The sequence below is a fragment of the Phyllostomus discolor genome, chromosome 2, assembly GCF_004126475.2.
Source record: "Phyllostomus discolor isolate MPI-MPIP mPhyDis1 chromosome 2, mPhyDis1.pri.v3, whole genome shotgun sequence".
NCBI lineage: Eukaryota > Metazoa > Chordata > Mammalia > Chiroptera > Phyllostomidae > Phyllostomus > Phyllostomus discolor.
The window spans coordinates 20,663,378-20,684,190 of NC_040904.2; the positions used below are offsets into that span (position 1 = coordinate 20,663,378).

Here is a 20,813-nt window from a genome sequence, read left to right on the forward strand (position 1 = left end):
CAGTTTGGCAACAATTTATTTAATAAGCACCAATTTCTTATTTGTCAAGTTTCATTGCATGCTGCACAAAGGATCTCAGATTTCAGCCTAGTTCTAACTGGTACCACGTTATTGATGGTAATAATACTAGTTGATACTTAATGGATATTTATTATCTACCAAATACAGAGTCAACCCTTTACATGCATCACACATTTAACCCTCAAAGCAATCTTTTGAGGAAGATTCCATCATTAACCCCATTTTAGAGGGTAATAAATTTATGGGGAGAGATGTGACATAATTTATTCAAGGTCACAAAGGTAGGATATCCCAGTGGGGTATGAACTCAGAATTCCACCTTTAAACACTATATTATTCTCCCATCCCATACAGGTGATAGCAGAAAGAGGAGGCAGCAAATTTTGGCTGCCATATACTCTTTAAAGTTTTGTTTGTTTTAGGCTTATTTTTTACCTTTCCTTCAACGTTTTAGAAAAGACTGCTAGTTACATGGTTATTGTAAGCAGGACCCAGGAAGGACGTTGAGATCTAGTTGCATACCCTTTGTGGACACGGGACTCAGCTGTGTGCCAGAGAGATGCACCTGGACTTGTATGGGGTTTGTCTTTGCACAGTTGCACTCATTCATTCATTAATAATGCCGTTTCCAGATATATTAGGAGGAAATTCAAGAAAACATTTTTAAAAGATTTTATTTATGTATTTGTACAGAGAGGGGAAGGGAGGGAGAAAAAGAGGGAGAGAAACATTGATGTGTGGTTGCTCTTGCATGCCCCCAGCAGGGGACCTGGCCCACAACCCAGGCATGTGCCCTGACTGGGAATCAAACTGGCAACCCTTTGGTTTGCAGGCTGGTAGTCAATCCACTGAGCCACACCAGCCAGGGCAAATTTAAGAAATTTTAAATACTTAAAATTTATCAAATGCTCCCAACTTGTGAACCCCCCTGCTCCACCAACTTTTCTGAAGCAAACCCTGGGTTCATAATTCATCATAATCATTGATTAATGGGAACCACATAAGTAGCCTGAGATGAACTTTAGTGCATTGTTGATAAGAAATGGTATTATAAAAACTGAGAACATACCCATTTAACTCTTTTTTTAAAAGGCTGAGCTGTGTGGTTAGAACTCTTCTACACTAATCCTCTCACAATTTTAAGTAGTCTATAAATGATTATATTTCATACGGTGTTGAATTAAAGTGAAAACTTCTGTTGCTTCATTTTATTTTTTGGAGGGGAGAAGCTATATTTTGTGTATTTTGTCTGTCTTATTTTGCTATGCTACTGGTGCATCGACTGTTGTTTCCTTTTTAACCTGAACACCACTTATCCAAGTGCCCGATGGTAGGACAGCTTCCTGTCTTCCTCTCGTGTACTGGATCTGATCCAGTGTCACGGTGACAACCTGTGAGGCCACTGCAATGAGAAGCTAAGGGGCACGTCTTCCTCCTGGACAGTTGTGATTTTAGACCCTCTTATCTTCAGGTTATTTCCTCCCTTGCTCATTGCTCTGCAGACTGAAGTACAAACGACATGGCAGTACAGGTACACACTTATTTGCTGCAGGCCCCATGTTTCATTATTCAGGGTTTAAATCTGTGCTCTGCTTTTTTCCTCAAGGAGCTCTGCAGTACATTTTCAAACTTTCGAATTCCTATTGAGGCGAAAACATTTAAATCAGTAAAACATTGGCCGGTGTTTTTTCTTGCCGCTATCTTCTTTTTGCTACAACTTGGTAGACAATACAGAAATGTAGCCTGGGCTGGTGTAGCTCAGCGGATTGAGTGCAGGCCTGTGAAACAAAGGTTCACCAGCTCAATTCCTGGTCAGGGCACATGCCTGGGCTGAAGGCCAGGCTCCCAGTAGGAGGTGCTTGACAGGCAACCACACATTAATGTCTCTCTCCCTTTCCCTTTCCGTCCTCTCTCTCTAAAAATAAAAAAAAAAAAAAACTCTTAAAAAAAAAGAAATTTAAAAAGGGATTTATCAGCCTTCTGGTTCTTACATAATTGCTTGCATGAACTGACATGTATTTACAGCACTTAACATGATCCTACAAAAAAAATGGTAAATTGGAAAACAGGAATCCAAGGGTTAGTGCTAGTGGTGTTGCTAATTGGTTAGGTGTGTAAGCTTGGATCAAGCTTCTCATGTCTTCTGAGCTTCCTGTTCCTCACATATAAAATTAGGGGATTGTACTAGATAAATCTCTAAGATCACTTGCTGTCAAAACATTCTAGGTATACGTAGGTCATTTTCTTCCTTGTGATGCCAGCCACAAGCTGCTGGGAGTTTATGTGTGTATGTAAAGCACATACAAGGTTTACGTCAGCATTCGTATTGTCCATTCTTCGTTGGACTTCCTTTAAAAGACTTTGTAGCCACGTACTTCCTATATGTAAAAGTCAGTTTTCATCATGTTCTCTAATGAGGAGCAAATGTCTTAAATATCAGTTATAATGGTTGTTCAAATTCCATTTTTTGACCTTGGAATACTTTTCTATAATTTCTAAGCAGTAGTTTATTTTGACTAATTATTTTAAGAAACTTTTAAAATCCACAGGTACTGGAAAGGGATAAAGGTGTTAGTCATTGTCCCGCTTCACTATGAAGAATAATTCAGGAAATCATTGTTTGACTTATTGCTGAGAAACGTAGTAATTTTTCATGGTACAAAAAGGACCCCTGAACGCATCCACTCTCTCATGTATTCAACAATATCCAGTGAAGAACTGTTGACCAGCTTTCACGTAGATGTGCAGGGTATCTCTGAAATCTCTCAGCTGCTCTCGTATCGACCACGAGACAAGGTCCACATCAGAGCAGGGCCAGCCTCTCGAGTGGTGCCCGGTAGCACGCTAAATGAATGGACCAACGAATCAGTCAGACAGTCGATTAGCTCATCAGTTAAGCACAGACACGTGCGCTCATGCAGAGTTTAGAGTGATCCAACAGAGCAGGTAAAACGTGACACATTTTTTGCTTTTGTTAGCATTCTCCTTGGCAACATGTTTCAATGTTGAGCATTCTGAGTACACAATATGATGTCTTGTTTCTGCCCCCAGTCCTTGGGATGATTGTTACAAATATGGGGCTTCATTGCCAAAGGCTGATTCGGATGGCCGTCCGTGGGGACAGGGGCCCTTTTTCGCAGATCTGCAAGGCAAGTCTAAGGATGGAGAGTTCACAGAACACTTCCGCTGCTGGATGGACGCCAGCATTTCTTCTTGACGTCCCGACTTTTCACCGTTTACCTCGTGCAACAGTTATTTGTGAATCTGAATTAAAAATCTGCCTCTTCCAATTCACTCAGCATCCTACCATATAAGTTGCTGAGACCATAATGAACAGCATAGTAAAATGTTTTAGTAAATAACAGTGATTATTAAGGTAATTTATACCATGGAATAGCATTAGCATCAAACAAAAGCAAACCAGTGGCCGCACGTTTCAGATGCTGAGGAAGGTGAAAGATTTCCATTCGGTTAGCAGTATTGTTTTTATGTCAACAGTCTATATGAGAAAAACATACAAAGTAATTCAGGAAAGGTGGACAAACAGCTTGGCTTTTGATGTTTTCAGATAGAGTTTGTTTTAAAGTAGATTATTCTTGTGCTGAAAGTTTTATTCTACTGAGCTAATCGTGACATGGATTTCTAATTCAGGCCACTGGTACTGGATGCTGCTACTAAATATTGACAAAGAAGACTCCAATGACTATCATATGTTTTTTATTGATTGATTTTTGAGAGGGGGAGGGAGAGGGGCTGAGAGAGAAAGAGAGAGAGGCATTAATTATGTGTCCTGACCCTGACCAGGGATCAAACCTCCAACCTTGGTGTATCGGGACAATTCTCAAACCAACTGAGATACCCAGCCAGGGCTCACTGATTTTTTTATATGACAAAAAATATGAGACCTGTTGACTAATCAATAAGCAGCATGTGAGGCTAAATGAGGATTAAAGTGATAGTAAAAGCATGCTTAGATTGGGGTTTTTATAGGAGTTTAATGGATTTGGAATGATCTATTAAATATAAAAGACATTCACTTTGAAAAATGAGATTAGAAAAAGCAGATGCTTTTAATAAAAGAAGGTCTTATTGACAGGATTATTGGAATTTTGTGTTTTTGCAGAAAATGCTTGGGTACTGCTTATTTGATACTTTGGTTGTCCTAGAAAATTACTAAAAAAATGTCAAGAATTTTGTGCACACAGGTTTATATACAGGGTCCAGCAGAAGTAAGGCCTGTTTGAGTGGAGGTTGGTAGAGTAATGATATGGTGTAATAGTTTATAGTTTTACTTTGAACATTTCACCTAAAATATCATATGGTGTGCTTGACTGTGATATCGTTATGTTATGCTTATGATTTTGTAATAAGAGATTCTGTAATAAAAAGGGGCGTTATTTGTGCCAGACCCTGTAGTTTAAAATTATTTTTAGAATCTCTAATAAAGCTTAGAATAGTTCTTAAAAGTGTACTTCCACCCTCATTTAAAATATCCAATGTGCTATGTCTCTGTATCTTGTGAGTAGTTTCACTTTGTTTTACAGATGACAGAGTTGTAAATTGTTTCTAATAAGGTGATGGCTGATCTTGGCGTGGCCACTCATTTTTGCTGTCCTTCCACTAATTTCCTCATGGAAATTAACGCTAAAATTGCTCCATCTTTGTAATTATTTAGAAAGAGTAATTAAAGTAACTACAGGTTTGAGCATTTTGACATATTAATAAGCTTCTCCTGTAGCTGTTTGTATTTCCCTGCACATTCTTTCATAGGAATGAATAAATTATAACTTAACAGTGGATTTAGTGGGAAGTTTTCTTTTGCTGGTCATTGCTGTATATTCAGATTTGATTTTTTTTGTTGCATGAAGTCAAATTACAAAATCTTAGCTGTATCATCCATCTGTAGAAATACGCTTCTTTTCTCTGACCTGCAGATAATTATGGGCTCTGCCTTGTAGATTCCAAAGAAAATGCCCAGTTGATCTCAACAGAAATCCTGTGAGATAGTTGAAATGGGTGCCTTTTCCTTCATCTTTTAAAAGAGGGGAAATGAGGGTCAGGTGGACCAAATTGGTATAATTTTTAGGTAATAGAAACTAGATACCATATCATGAGATTACGTTGAATACAGTTACCTAAGCTCACTTCCCCTAATCACCAGAATTTTAAAATGTGGAGATTTGAGTCCTTTTTAGCTGAAAATAACAGACAATTCCTTTGCATTAAATTGTATATTCTTGACCAGTAATGCTGTGGAGATTTATAAGAATCATTGATTATCCAGCATTACCTTTTTAATGTGTTGTGTTAGCTCCAGTTAATAGAAAATAAAGTCCCTGATACTTATTGTTAAACAACAGGTATGTGTATGTCTTTGAATAAATTCCTTATTTAATATTGGTCATTGGGTTCAAATTGGCTTCCCAACTATTAAATGGACAGAGTCCCTGTCCTGTTGTGAGTAGCCTCCTGTTTCTGCTTTTGGATGCCATTCTCTAAAGGCGAGTGAGTTGACTGTGGCGAGCATACCTCGTGTTACTGAAAGGGATCTCTCCTTAAAGAACGTGCAGCTGACTGGCTGGTTTTGAATAAGTTCAAACGCTGACTTTCATTTCCTTAGAATCCCAATGCCTTAGCTTGCGCGGAGAACTGATGAATTTAATACTACTTACAAAAGCTATTATTTCAACCATTTAAAAATGCCTGTCGTGTTTATATAAAATTAGAGGTCATATAACAGAACTGCCCGTTTTAACCAGATGTGTGTGGTGTGTTTTAAGCTGTCTACCTTTTCGTAGTGTTCGCGATTCCACAGCCGGGAAGTGTAGGGACTAGACCCCACAATTGCTGAGTGTAAACCTGTTTTCTCTCTTCCTTGTAGTACTGCTATGTAATTAGCAGAAGAAGCTTTATACAGAATTAATTTGCATTTCTTTGGGAAATGTTTCTGATTAATTTCTCTTTTGATTTTTTTTTTTATTCCATAGATGTTTTTCTGGAAATAGCATGTAGCCTTTAAGTGTTTTCAGTGAATATCTTCATTGAAATGACGTTTTTTACCTTGAAAGCAAACTCTTACTCATTTTGTATGAAAATATATAAGGCTTTTCTGATTTACATAACAAATCCTGCTTTAATACTTAGAGAGTAAAAAGACTCAACCAACATTCTTCTTGATTGAAGCATATTATGCATTTAGCTAAATGGATGGAATTATTGTAATCTAGGTTTGAAAGACCACTTACTGAACTATAAAAAGTACTTATATTTGTTGATCCTCTAATGCCATTTCTGCACATTTATCCTTAGACACTGATCAAAAAAATGTCTAGAGTCATGAATGTATTCTTTACAATATTTATGGTATTTGGGGATGTTGGAAATGACTTACGTGGTCTCCAAAAGAGATACCTATATTGTACACATCTATTATATGTTAGGGTTTTCAAATTTAATTTTACCTTCTGTGTTCCAAATTTTTGAGCAGTGCCATAAATTGTACAATTTATCCCGATTTGAGTTGCCAGATGAAATTTTGTCTGTCAATTATAATTTGCTAATAGAATTCTACCTCTAAGAGATTTTTGTTGGGGATCAGCATAGTGTAAAGTTTTCTGGAATCTGTGAGGGAAACCAGGCCCAACCAGCCTCTCCAGCCCACAGCTCCCACAAGCACAGGCTTTCACAAGCGATATTTTTACTTCTTTATTTTTTCAAAGACAGGGATAATGGGAGAACAGTTATTTCAGTGCATTTCTTCTGTTCCATTTCCCATGTCAAGAGAAACCATAAGCTGGAAAAAAAAATGAAACAGTCAAACACATATCATGCAAAAGCATTTGACTAAATTCTTTGAAGTTCAGAAAAGGCTGGCATCAGACTCGGTTCTGAGCTAAGTGCCAGTTATCAACCCGCCTTAACTTGTTTTAGGTTTTTCTCTAAAGGTGCCTTGCAAGTACAAAACCATAATAAACCTTTACAATAAAACTGTATTACAAATAAACCAATACAATAAATAAATAGAGCTATACAAACTGCACACACCCAAATAAAGCAAATGGGGAGGGATGAAACAGTATCTCAGAATGACCATTTTCACTTAACCCAAATTTAAGTTCACATCGCTCAGAAAAGAAAGAACATTGAGATCGAAAAATAAAAAGTCAATGTGAGCCCAGCACTTAGGTGATGTTTTGGGAGAATGATGCTCAAATTTCTGGCACCAGCACTGCCATAATTGTTTTTAGAAAAATGGCAGATCTTTGATTTTAATGGTTACTAAAGATCCTACAAACAGACTACCTCTAGATCTTCTTTCTTGTCAATTTGGCAAAGCGCAAGATCAGTGGAGAAGCAGAGCGTCAGGTCCCTTGCTAACGGCTTTTCCACAAGCCTATTGGAGAAGCAGGCGCGGCGGGAGAGCTCAGAGCAGTAGAGCAGTAGTGCAAGGACTGTGGGTGTCCTGTCCGGTAAGGCCGTGTCCACAGATTCACTTGCACAGAAAAATAGAGTTTTTGTTTATCACAGTGTCACTTTCTCATGAATTCCATCTATATACATGACAGATTTTTATTCTCATGTATGTATATCTGGCTTCCCAGCTATGTTGAATTCGATGAATGTTGGTTAGGTACTGGGGGAGTGTGGGTCAGACTGCTTCCAGCGACTTCTGGTATTTAGCCTGCATAGGGAACCATAGGTTTGGATGAGGGCTTTACCATCTTTGCTTTTTGAATTATAACCTCCTGGTTATCCCTGACATTTTGGTGGTGGTGGTGGTGGTGGTCAGAAAGACAAATGAAATGGATTAAAACAGGGTCATTTGTAACTTCCCAAGTCATTTTTGTAAGCTTGATATCTCCGAGTGACTGGCACATAATAGTAGTTATTCAATAAATACTTTTAAATTAAACAAATTGAAGGAGATGGTGAACAGAGTTGGCCCATTGTTAGCTAGTTTGAGATTTCCAAATAGTACAAGATGTCCTTATAGTGCTCTTTTTTAAGAAGGAGCATGATGCAAACTATACAGTCCTTTTTAAAGAAAGTGCTTTCTTCAGTAATGGGATATGCATATAATGGGGGAAGATCTAGAATTAAATGTGATCATTTTATGTATGAGGATCCAAGGAAACCTTTGCTTTTTTGATAGTAAAAGTATTCCCAACTCTCTTTCTTACCAATAGATAAAGTGATTGGGGTCATCATTTGCCCAGTAGGTGAAAAGAGTGAAAAATAACTGTTTCATTGTAGCCTGAAGTAGCAACAGGAAAAATATCAAAAGAACAATGTGTGATTTAGGTGGCCCTCTTGTGGTAGAAAGGTCAAACTATCCCAAATGAAGACTGTTTTGGAAACCTCATAGAAGCAGGCACCATGACAAACTTTAACAGTAAGAGTAAAAAATTGAGCAAATTAATGCAAAATAACCCATTTTCACTTTCCTCCATGTTCCCATGGCAAAATTAGTAGCCATAAAACAAATTCACAATAACAAAAACTAATCATTTTCCATCTGCTTTATATAACTACCAAGTAAATTTCTAATGATCAAAAAAAAAAAAAAAATCCCCAAAACAGCTCCTGGAAACATTTTACTAAAAAGCTATTAAATGTTACTTTTTATGCTTTTACTTAGAAATAATTTCAGATTAGCACAAAAAACAGAACAAAAAGTTGCTGCATATTTCTCACCCAATTTACCTAAATATTAACATCTTATATAACCAGGGTCATTTACAAAACCAGAAAATTAGCACTGATATGCTGCTCTTAACCAATTGACAGGGCTTAATCAAATTTCATCATGTGTCTTATCAGCTTCCTTCCCTGACTCCAGAGCTGTCAAACCCGTGACAGGGACTGCCTCAGCCTTTCTGTGTCCTTCATGACCTTGCCCCTTCAGAAGAGTACTGATCAGTTAGTTTGGAAAACATCCTTCCATTTCAGTTTGTCTGGTGTTTCCTCACGATTAAATTCAGGTTAAGCATTCTCCGCAGCCATGTCACCCAAGCGATGCTGTGCCCTTTTTCCGGTGCATCATAAACAGGTACAGGAATATCTTGTTGCCGGTAATGTTAACCTGGATCACTTGTTTAAAGTGATGTCTGCCAGATTTCTTTACTGTCATGTACTACTTTTTTCCTTAAATTCCCTATATTTGTAATTGACAAATATATCCAGCTATCTTATATTAGAAATTTAACACAATTAGTAGCATCAGGGCATTTTCTTGCTCATGGACATTTTACTGAAATTGGTTATAACTTGTATATCAAAGTAGGAATTTTCCAAGATATTTTGTGCTTTGTTTGCAAAATATCATTCCCCTTTTCCTCCATGGCCTCCTTTCACCAGTCTTGCACTTTAAGTGAAAATCTTCAGAAAGTTTCTACTTGTCCACTTTGACTGACCCCCATGCACTTAATGACCTTGCAGGTGTGTCGAGAGTACCAGCGTGGCAATTGCAACAGAGGAGAAAACGATTGTCGGTTTGCTCACCCTGCTGACAGCACAATGATTGACACCAATGACAACACAGTCACCGTGTGTATGGATTACATCAAAGGGAGATGCTCTCGGGAAAAGTGCAAATACTTCCATCCTCCCGCACATCTGCAAGCCAAGATCAAGGCTGCCCAATACCAGGTCAACCAGGCTGCAGCAGCACAGGCTGCAGCCACCGCAGCTGCCATGGTGAGTAGACACGTCACCTCGCTCCTTGTGAGCGAAGTGAACAAGTATATCTGACTACAGGCTCTTCATTTATTAACTTGTTTTGTTTTTTTTTTTGGCTGAATATATGTTTGTTCAGGTATCCCAGACAATGCATAATGAAGTTACTGTTCCCAAAAGTGAGGGTAACTCCTCAGATGGTTCACATTGCTTCTCTACCTTTGGCCTAACTCTTAATACTCTGTCTTATTCTGGATGTAGGGTTTCTGAAACTTCTACTCTGTAAGGAACACCTGTCTCCCTTTCAGTTTAACCATATTGCCATTCTCGGTGCTCTTATTTCTGTGTGCCATCTACTCAGCCGTGGTATGCTCTTCCACACACTGAGACTCCTCTCTACATAGATCTTGCTTTTTACAGTAGCATAAGCTGACACTACTTAGGAGAATTGCTTCAACGTAACTGTTTTTAGAATTAGCTACAAGATTTTGAATGGTACACTATCTAGATTGTTTTAAATACTGTCGTGGCATAAACATAATTGTAAAGTGAGAAATGCTTGACTATGCCATTGTCTAGAAAGGAGAAAGCAGTGCTCAAGGCGTTAGAAATGGGATCATTTGGAGTAGATCCTACACTATAGTCTGAAGGTAAATTTTAATGTGATCTAGTAGCCGATCTTAATGAGCCCATTCTTTGTTCTTTGCTTAGCTGTTTTAATGTTGTCCCCTTTTTTACATAAAGATATGACTATGACTTGACCATTGAATTAGTCATAAAAAAGCACTGTGTGGTATTTCGTAGCACAGTACAATAATCACGAGAGAGGTCTTTTCTGTGTTTGTTTATGGATACTTGAGCAAAAATACAGAAGGCTGACTCTCTCCTCCTCTCTTCCTTTTCACTCTTTTTTTTTCTGTTAGAGTATCTTGTTTGTAATTAACTACAAAGAGGAGTTATCCTCCCAATAACAACTCAGTAGTGCCTTTATTGTGCATGCTTAGTCTTGTTATTCGTTGTATATGGCATTCCGATGATTTGTTTTTTTATTTGTTTTTTCTCACCTACCCAAAAATGCACTGCTGCCCCCATGATGCACCTCTGCTTGCTGTTTATGTTAATGCGCTTGAACCCCACTGGCCCATTGCCATCATGTGCTCGCTGCCTGCTAATTAAGACTCAGTCGGCTGTCAAATCACTGAAGCGACCCCTCGAGGCAACCTTTGACCTGGTACTATGACCTTTCACCTTTTAGCTTGGCATGTAGCTTTGTTGTAGATACAAGTTTTTTTTTTAATCGATTTTAAAGTATATATTCCTTTTTCTGTTATAAAGTTGCAAAGTACAATGAAAAACTGAGTGTGGTTTCCTGACAAAATTAGTGGAAAGACTGTAATTTAAGTACCTGGATGGATATCATACAATGAAAGATTCTGAAAGCCCAGCAGCCCACATTCAGTTTAACTACATTGTAGAACGTTCTAATGAAATACTTCAAGGACATTAAAAATGTATTTTGACTGTATATTTATGTACCTATTTGGTTAGCATGGCTTTAGTGATAGAATTATTTACTTTTTAATATTTATAGTTCAGTGTTCAAGAAAAAAAAAACTTGCATGCTCTGGGACATTTGCATGTCTAGGTAGAGCGGGGGGGGGGGGAGGAGCCAAGTGGGATTAGTTTTTATTTTACCTGTTTCATTCACTCTGTACAATTAACTATTAACATTGCTTATACTTGTCAATCCTCATGGAGCTCACAGTGCAGCTTTTCTTCTTTTCCCAAGTCAGTGGCTTCTCAGAGAAAGCCTGAAGCATTATGGGACTTAAAACACTTTAACACATTATAACATGTGCTCATATACTAGTGGGTTTTTTGTTTTTTGGGTTTTTTTTTTTTTTGGTCAAAAATAATGCTTCCTTTAAAGCTTTTATCTTGCCTTTGTTTTAAAATTTTTTTGCGTATTGGATTTTTCCCTTCTTGGTAGTTAAGTGCTCTGCTGCCTGCTTGCTCATGCTTCCTAACAATGTTAGCCTTCAACTGATTTTTCTTTTTTCTTTTTCTCTTTTTACTGGTATTTGTTTTTTATACTCGTTCACTAAACAGGGAATTCCTCAAGCTGTACTTCCCCCATTACCAAAGAGGCCTGCTCTTGAAAAAACCAACGGTGCCACCGCAGTCTTTAACACTGGTATCTTCCAGTACCAACAGGCTCTAGCCAACATGCAGTTACAACAGCACACAGCATTTCTCCCACCAGGTAAGGGGTTCGCGTTGGCTAGTGAGTGAGTCGAACATGCGCCCACAGCTCTCCCGGTAGAGTAGGTAACCAGCCGTGCCCCCAGTTTGTGGTTAGCCGTGAATAAGGAGGAAGGTAAGAGGGTCAACAGTGAAGATTTACCTGGGGTGATCTCACGTGGTTTTCCCTAAAAACTAAGAATTTTAGCTTAATGAAACACGGATGAAAGATCAGTGATGTCGTATGTATTTATTTCTGTCTGTGTAATTTGGAGTTGAAATGTAGTTCTCTTTTTTCTTCTTTACTCAAAACTGTTGTATGTCTGTCGAGCTACTTTATGACACTGTCCTGCTGTAAGACCCCTTTGCCTCCGTGATCGCAGAGAGTTAATTCGAATTATTTGAAATGACACCGATTTTGATTTTGAGTTTTCAGCCTTTTTGCTTTCAAGGTGGAGAATAAAAAAACTGACTCTGGGCTAGAGCTCTTAAAAGTGCTCTCATCAGTACCAATCAGTGCCTTGCTTAAAGTCATCATGGCCCCTAAGCTAATATTGGAATAGCCGCAAGTGCCCAGTGGCGTTGACATGCATTATTGAGTCATACATTTGTGGTCTCGGTGGGTTTCCACTTAGTCACATAAACATACTCCAGAACTGTCACAAGGATGTGCAGTTTAAGAACATAAACTATAATCAGTCACTTGATCACCTGGATTTCTTTTAACTTGCTCTTCATTAACTTTAGAAAATACATATTAAACTCCTTATAATCTGAAATTCAGCTAACCAGAGACTAAGACCATTTCTTCTTTACCTCTCTACCTTTCTTTAAGAAAATATTACTGTGATTTTGGAGACTTCTCTAATAAAATAATTTTTATTTTTTTTAGTCAGGTTAATACATTTTTGACTAGGTGTTTCAAGGTGCAGACCCATTAGTATATTTATACTATTGATAGTGCATTAGGTTCATAATGCCATGAGGGAATGTGATAATTTATTTTTGAATAATTAAAAAAGAATAAATTATATTCACATTAGTTTCACTGCTAAGCACAACTTTTTATGCAGTACATCTTTGGAAACTGGTCATCCATATATAGACTATGTAGTAATATTCAATGGTAATTGAAATATGCTCTATACACCGTGGTAAATGATGTTTGTGCTCATGAAATAGCATCTATCAAATTGAAGTTTGTTCATTTTCAAGTGAAAATAAAATCATTTAGATCTGTAGGATACTTTTTGCATTCTGAGATGAAAATCATATTTCTCTTACATTTTATAATATTAAAACTTTTCCCTCAACATAGTTTTCCAGACATTTTGAGAATTTTTTTTTTTTTGCTCTTGTAAAAATTGCCATGCCCTAAATTTATGCTGTCTCTAACAAATGATCCATCAATTTGTTTTCTATAGTCAGATCACTAGACAAAGTTTCAGGGAATTATAGGTAGCTGCTATAATCTCTTTGAAGAATTTTAAAATTATGTTATCAGTTTATTTCATTGACTAAAACATTCCTGTTAGAAATGAAGTTTTCCCATTTAAAATTCTAAAAACAAAAACAAATCTAACTTCTTCCATGTATTATTTAAAGAAAGCTAAAACAATCTGTATTATTAAATGGATTTTGCATTTTCTCCAACAACATCTTCAGATGACTAAGTAGTTTTCTAGATAAGTATAACCATTAATTGTATGATGACCCTTATTGATGACAATAGGCTTTTCCTAGAATGGCTTAGGGGGTAGGGGAGCAAAAGGTACTCGGTAAGGGTCAAGTCAGGGAAAAAAAGTAAGCACATTCTTAAATCAGAACCATGCTTATCCCTCTATTCTAGAAACTTAGCATTATCAATTTAAATAACATCTGCCACAATGTATTGAAATATGCTGAAAAATTTAAGATGCATTTGCATTTTTATGAATTTTGCATCAGAGATTCTTTCTTGATATTTATCATCAATATGATATGAAATGATTGCAATAGTAATATAATAATAATAACACTCTTTGTAACCCCGTTTTAAAGGACTTAAGCTACTGGTTAACCTTTATTAGTGACACTATCAGAATAGGTAGTGCCTACATCATTCTTTAAAAATACTTCTGTTATTTGTAATATGTGCCTGTTTGCGTAAGAATTGGCCCTATGACATTGAAACATTAAAATAGTAGCCCATCTCTACTTCTGCCAAACCTTCTGGTCAGATAGCCAGAAAGCAAACAGACCTAATGCAGAGGATAGAAACTCCGGAGCCAGGCAGGAAACATCCATAAGCCAAGGCAGAGAACAACTGGGGGCTTTGAGGCCTGAGGGGCCCTGGAGGGCACAGGCCCAATGGAGATGGTCAAAGTTCAGACTGAGGCTTTCGTTGCCCGGAGGAGTACCTGCGTGGCAGGTTGTACCTGCTGTGCACTGCACGCCTGTGGCTCCATTTACATGATAGTTTGTGTGAACACAGGGTGGCTGTGCAAACCTCTGCACAACCTGATGTGATGCCCCTGATGTCCCGTGTTGCCACATATAATTTTTTTCTAGATACTGTGGGCATTTGGGTTTTTATATGTGGAATCTCTCAATTTCTGAAGTTTTTCAACCAACTCAGTATTTTTGAAATACGCTTTAAGAAAGAAAATCCATATGTGATACCTGGAAGAAAAGCAAGCTTGTTTTCCAAAGTCTAGGTTGTTCCACAGGCACACAGAAGAATTGTATGATCAAAGCATCCCATCTGACCACAGTAGAATAATTTGGAAGGTATATTCTGAAGTATTTATTGAAACCAGGAAGAAACAGAAATCATTTCTTTTTTTGTGGCTTAGAGTTTTAGAGCTCTGTAGTCTGTTGCTTCAGTAATAACTTAAAGGCTATGAAGGCCTATGATACTGAAGTTGTAGTGAAGCATGGTTGTCTAAATCCTTAGAGCAGGTGACTGTGTATGCAGACCAGCTTGCTGGCAAAAGGTGATGATGGTTCAGTGGCAAGCCAGCCAGCTAGTTTAAGAAAAATCTAGTATATACCATAATTTTTAAGAACAAAATTGGAGTTATAAGGCATTATTCATCTCTGTCCATCATTCATCCATCCATCCATCCATCCATCCATCCATCCATGCATTCATCCATTCATTTTATCATCCGTCTTTCTTTCTATCTATCTATCTATCTATCTATCTATCCTTCACTACCTCCCTTCTCTTCCTCCCTCCTCTCTTCTTTCCTATTTTCCATCTACCCACCCATCTGCACACCTACCCATTTATCCATCCATGTCCGTCTGTCATCCATCCATCCATCAGTCTATTCATTCAGTCAACAAACATTTCTTGTATGTCACGTCATGTACCAGTATTTACACTAGGGATTGCTAACTTAAGATCAACTAAATCTAGAATCCAGAAATATTTGTCTAAAAATGTATACATGAAAACAAAATGTAAATTCTTTAGAAAGTGTGCATGCTTTCTAGGTCTAGGTCCCACAATTCCCTGTTGCCCAGGCTACCTTGTTTCACACATTTTATTCAAAAGAGCTACCTCTTATTGAGGGTTTGTGTCATGCCACACTGCAGTAGGTGTTTTCTATACAAATATCTTATTTTTTCTCACAACAACCCCGAAAGGTTGGCATTAGTATTACCATTTTACCAAAGAGTAATTTTGTGCCTAGAGAGGTCCAATGATTGGCTGCAAATTACACGGAGTGTGAGGTTTAGATAGAATTTGAACTCAGGTCAGGTGAACTTGGGTTAGCTCTCACAATCTGCCAGCTGTCTTCATGGAGACCTAAATAAGAATTTGGGAGAATGGAATTAATAGAACTAGACCTACTAGTGCTTCACACCCTCCATCTCATTTGAAGATAAAAATAAGGATTAGCTTAAGTTTGCCTGGAAGTTTTTTGTTTTTGTTTTTTTTTAATTTCAGATAGAAACTAAATTTTTGTACCTTTACCCTTCAAGACTAAATTTATTTTTTGCACAGATTGAGCACAATCCAGGGCCTACTTTTGTTGTAGGTATGAACTGCACTCCCAAAAATAAGGTGCCTAAAAAATACTTTTACTTATATCAGATATACTCCTGAGTTTATATTAAGTCCCAGTCCACTCTAAAGACTAATCTCCTTGTGTTTGATAGAAATATTAGGTGTTACTGGGATCCCAGGACCCCATCCACCTTCCAGTAATCTCAGATGACCCATTCTTTCATCTTCAGCCACCACCTGTCATTGCTAATGTAGTCACTGGCCATACTTCCAAGATTTCTTGAAGGCAGGTACTCCAGGGGTTCTACGTCTGCCTTGTGTCCACCCACCCTTCTTACCCAAGTGGCCCGGACTCATAAACAGCCCATTCCCTTGAAAGCCTGCTGCCTACAGGGCTGTTGTGAGAGAACAAGCTGCATGCCTGAATGCTCATGGACCCTGCAGACTGCCCTCCTCCCCGGAGTCGGGAGGAATTGTCCTCTCTGCTCTCCCTCACCGTTTTGTCCTACCTGCCACACTCAGAAGCCCACCTCTGCTTTCTTGTGCAAGCATATTGCCCTCAGTCAGTGTAGGCGTCGGCCCGCATTGCAACTCTGCCAGATAATAATGTTCATTACTTTATAGGGTTATGCATAAATGAGTTTTAAACATAATATGATAGCACATACTCTTAAGGCAGTTTCACTGGCAGGTCTAAGTGTTTAGAATAATAGCTGAAACATAGTAAGCACTAAGTTTTATTTATTATTTCTTGAATTTAATAGCTCAATAGAGCAGAATTCAATAGATTGAATAGAAACAGGGATAAATTATATAACACTGTGGCTCTTTGGATATAAATTTTGAAAATAGTTCAATTTATTATGAACTTTTAATCCTAGATGATATAAATTATTTTTAGAAGACCTTAAATCAGCTTTATACTTTTTATCCTAATATACCTAAATAAACTTTAGTTATCACATCTAAATTCAAACCTCCAACCAAATATACATTATAATTCTTTTTCTATCTTCTATTTGTCTTCTCCTTGAAATAATTTTAACTATGGATATATCTCATTTGTAAAATTTCTTCCTAGTTGTTTTTTGTATATCTTCATACAGATTGATTAAAATTTTAATTTTAAGAGTCGAATGTAATTAAAATAATACATTCCTCAGAAACACATTTTTCAATGCAAATATCTTAGTAGGGAAATCTGAAATTGAGAAATCCATTTGCTTAAATTTGGCCTTGTGCTGAAAATCGAGGAAAAAAACTTTAATTGGCTATTTGCACATCTATATTCATAAATCAAACAATATGATGTTAAGATGGATATTATGGTCATTTCAAAAGTGATTTTTGTTTTTGGTAAGTGGGTCCTACAGCATTATGTTTTCATATTTGTGAGTTATTGCACCCTAGCTAGTATTTTTATTGCTGCCTTATATTTATTTGCTGCAAATCCCTCTCAAAACTGTGTGCATTGGCTATAATGGTAATGAAGAAGGTAACTCAAACTAAAATTCAAGTTATAAAATCTTCAGGGTTTTAGAGAGACAGGGTGAGGTGAACTCATTTTCATCATGTGCAGGCTAATTATGCATGGGGTGAAATATAATAGGCAAATTGCAGTATAATAATAAATAATAAATTTAAAACATGCAGCCCATACAGTATTTAAACAGGCTTTAATATTCCGAAAATACCACATTTTTCTTTTTCATTTGTCTTTTCATCCTCTTGCCCTCCCATCAGAGGATAATGATTTCACAGGATCTAGACCCAATATTACAGTATTAAATTTTGCTTGCTCTCCTGTTTCAAATCAACGTCTTTGTTATCGCTGGTTTGTTTTTGTTATCTTTCCCAAGTCTTCGACTCAGGAGTTGTAGCAAATGAGAGGAATCTTCAAGTGTCTTAAATAATGCCTATCGCTGTTACAGTACTCCACCTGAGAGGATGTCTCCTTAGCTTCATTACCAAGTTTAATCACTGTTCATTGTGCCCACAGCCTCATTGGATAACAGACCAATGGCAGCTGTTCCAGGGTTGCCAGTTGAGTAATCCGTGGCTCTCAATGGCAGCTTTGTTCCGTAGGGCTATCTCTGACAAGGCTCAATTGGCAGACATTGTCTAACAAGTGTTCATCCCAGTTGCTGCTAGTATGTAAATAGGACGTGCCAAGTTTTAGATAGAAGTATAAAATCATTGGAAATTTTAAAATCTAGCAGTCTAAAATAACTTTAGAGAAAGAACAATGGTTCCGTATGCAGGAAAGTGCCCTGTACTAGGTAAAATAGATTAGATTTTTCAATGTTTATTTGTCAAAGAGAACAGGGGAAAAATACATGTATATAATTAACTTAGCATCATGGTCAAACAATTGTGAGCATCAGTGCTAACACCATATATGTAATGTATGTATTTTCATTATCTCCCATTCAGGGTTTGTATTAAAGTCTAATTACTGATTTTTTGTGTGTGAAATTTTATATAGTATTTGCTACTCTAGGAAGTCCTGAGGGTCCAAACCAGCAATGAAACTAGTCTGTTTTCCCAGATACCTACTAAGTAAACCAATTCAAAATATATGAAAGTATATGGCCCCTAAATATTCTTCCTACATTTAAATTCCAAGCTAAAGCAGTGCAGAAGTTTCACTTTCTCGTTATACATAATTTATTGCTTGGTGTCCCTCCAAATAAAATTGCTGTGTGGATCACAACCTCTTCCATGTCTGTGTGGTTGCTGCTATAGTGAACAGGAAAATCAGACCAGAAGAATGAAAAATGAATGTTTTGGTTTTCTTAGATTACTGAGTCAGTTTTGTGCATTGAATTGTTTAGTATTTTAATAATAACATTTCCAATTATTTAACTTGCGCTCAATATCAAGAAAACGTTAAGGCATTCCTGTGTTCAAGTCAGAAATGGCAGTGCTGCAAGGTGGCTTAGTAAGCAGGTTAAAACAAAATGGACTGCAGTATTATTTTTGGAAGAATTGAGTAGGTTGAAATTTTTTCCAAAGTGCTTTTATTTAGAGGCAACCATTAGGAGAAACATAGTGTACCAGCACACAGTTGAACTGGCTTTTATTCTTCACTCGAGACTAGTTCTAATTGATCACTGTGCTATTGTATGATTTGATTGTGCTGACAGTTACATGCCACTGTTCCCATAATAACAATTTTTCTTCTTTGTTCAAATGAATTTCCTAATTACACGTGTGATGGGATGTTTTAATTCTTTTCCCTTTTCAAATCCACCTTCCTGTTGCAATGCATGATGGGCAGGCTCAATATTGTGCATGACACCCGCTACAAGTGTTGGTAGGTGCCAGCTTTGTTTCTTGATTATCTTAAACCTATGGTGCACCTCACAGCCCCTCAAAATCCACTGCTAAGTTTAACTTACATCTATTGGGCAAGTCCATTTCCTTGTACTAACACCTGTCAATTAAATGCCATTTTCTATTTAATTGACATGGACGCACATAAATGTTTTCTTTACACACAACTTTTCCTTTAGTCGCCTTTGGTGGATTTTGATTGGACTATGAGTTCTGGTGTGTAAAAAATTCTATCTCGTTAAAGTAATATATTGTATATTTTTATAATAGTAAATAAGAAAAATTACTTTCATGCAAACAGTTAACTATTATGTGAAGTAAATATCTGTGTTTTGACTTAGATTTTTAATGTCTGACTATAAAGCACTATATAAAATTCTTGTTTTTAACTTAGCAAATTAAGCCTGTTTGTGTCAATTTTCTTGATTTGATGGTAACAAGCTTTTTTTCCCCTTTTTTTTCTCTTTCGTCCCCCTTCCCCTTCTCTCCTTGGAATGTTGTCCTGCTTTGCGCTGTGATTGCATGTCACTCGCTGGTGATGATGTCCCGTCACATGGCTTATTGCTGTGATAAATACCATGCCCAATTATCTCCTCCATGTTGCCATGGTTTCCATATTGCTACACTCTTCTGTGTGTTTGCTTATATGATTTTCCCTCCGAAAGTTCCCATGGTGCACGGTGCTACGCCAGCCACTGTGTCCGCAGCAACAACATCTGCCACAAGTGTTCCCTTCGCTGCAACAGCCACAGCCAACCAGGTTTGCTAATTTACAGCTTTGTTTCTTAAAAATCAACTCTCATAGGGCTCAATCCGACAGCCCTTACGCACGTGGCGTTCCCATTGAGGTCAGTGGGACCCGTGTGTACGTGAGGGCTGTGGTGGGTGCTTTAATAGCATGGGGTTTCAAAGATTCCTCTTGTTGGCCTACACATTCTCTCTATGACGAGCAGCAGAATGCTTTTTTGCCATTTATAAGTGCTCCGAAGTTATTGCAGCTCCATTTCTAAAGCTACTAAAATGATATTTACACAAGCAATTCTCATTTGGTCTCAACCAATCATGTAGGTAATTTGACGGGTCAAAAATGTCGGTTTAATTTAAAGGTTTTTATATTATAAGTATCTGGTATATACAATTTCTCAGTTCTTGCCTAAATTCTTAATAAAAAATGCAATATTTAAATGTGAAACATATGCCACAAATGACCACTCTTGTAAATAGAGCTTGTTATAAATTTGTGATAGTTTTCTTTGCTAAGCCAATTACATATTCAAAATAGATTCAGTTTGTGTTTAAGTTTGGTTCTTAGTGCTTTAAGTGAACAAAAACCCCTTCATATATATATATATGCCCAGCATTAATGTTAGGGAGTTATGAAGGAAAAAAAAATCAATTCTGTGTTCCATACAAGTTTATAACATAACGATTATACAGGTTACTTTTAAGTAAAAGTAGTTTGATTCAGAAATTTAAATTTTGTGATATATGAGAATGACTATTTAAAAGAAAATGATTATTGAAATATTTAAAATTGAAAAAT

The 20,813-nt window shown here is 37.1% G+C and overlaps 1 protein-coding gene across 21 annotated transcripts in view; it reads left to right on the forward strand.

The window, feature by feature from the left end:
• Nucleotides 1–20,813, forward strand: part of MBNL1 (muscleblind like splicing regulator 1) — a 190,710-nt gene that overhangs the window by 161,490 nt on the left and 8,407 nt on the right. For 12 of the 21 annotated variants that reach the window (XR_004901242.1, XM_036017566.1, XM_036017577.1 and 9 more), the window contains 5 exons: nt 9,460–9,717; nt 10,874–10,927; nt 11,806–11,959; nt 19,215–19,250; nt 19,936–20,030. Coding sequence is in view for 19 of the 21 variants with exons in the window: in XM_036017566.1 (XP_035873459.1) it covers nt 9,460–9,717; nt 10,874–10,927; nt 11,806–11,959; nt 19,215–19,250; nt 19,936–20,030 (597 nt within the window). In the remaining 2 variants the exon portion in view is untranslated. The remainder of the gene's footprint in view (nt 1–9,459; nt 9,718–10,873; nt 10,928–11,805; nt 11,960–19,214; nt 19,251–19,935; nt 20,031–20,813) is intronic. The other 9 variants (XM_028504992.2, XM_028504993.2, XM_028504991.2 and 6 more) reach the window with 6 other exon arrangements.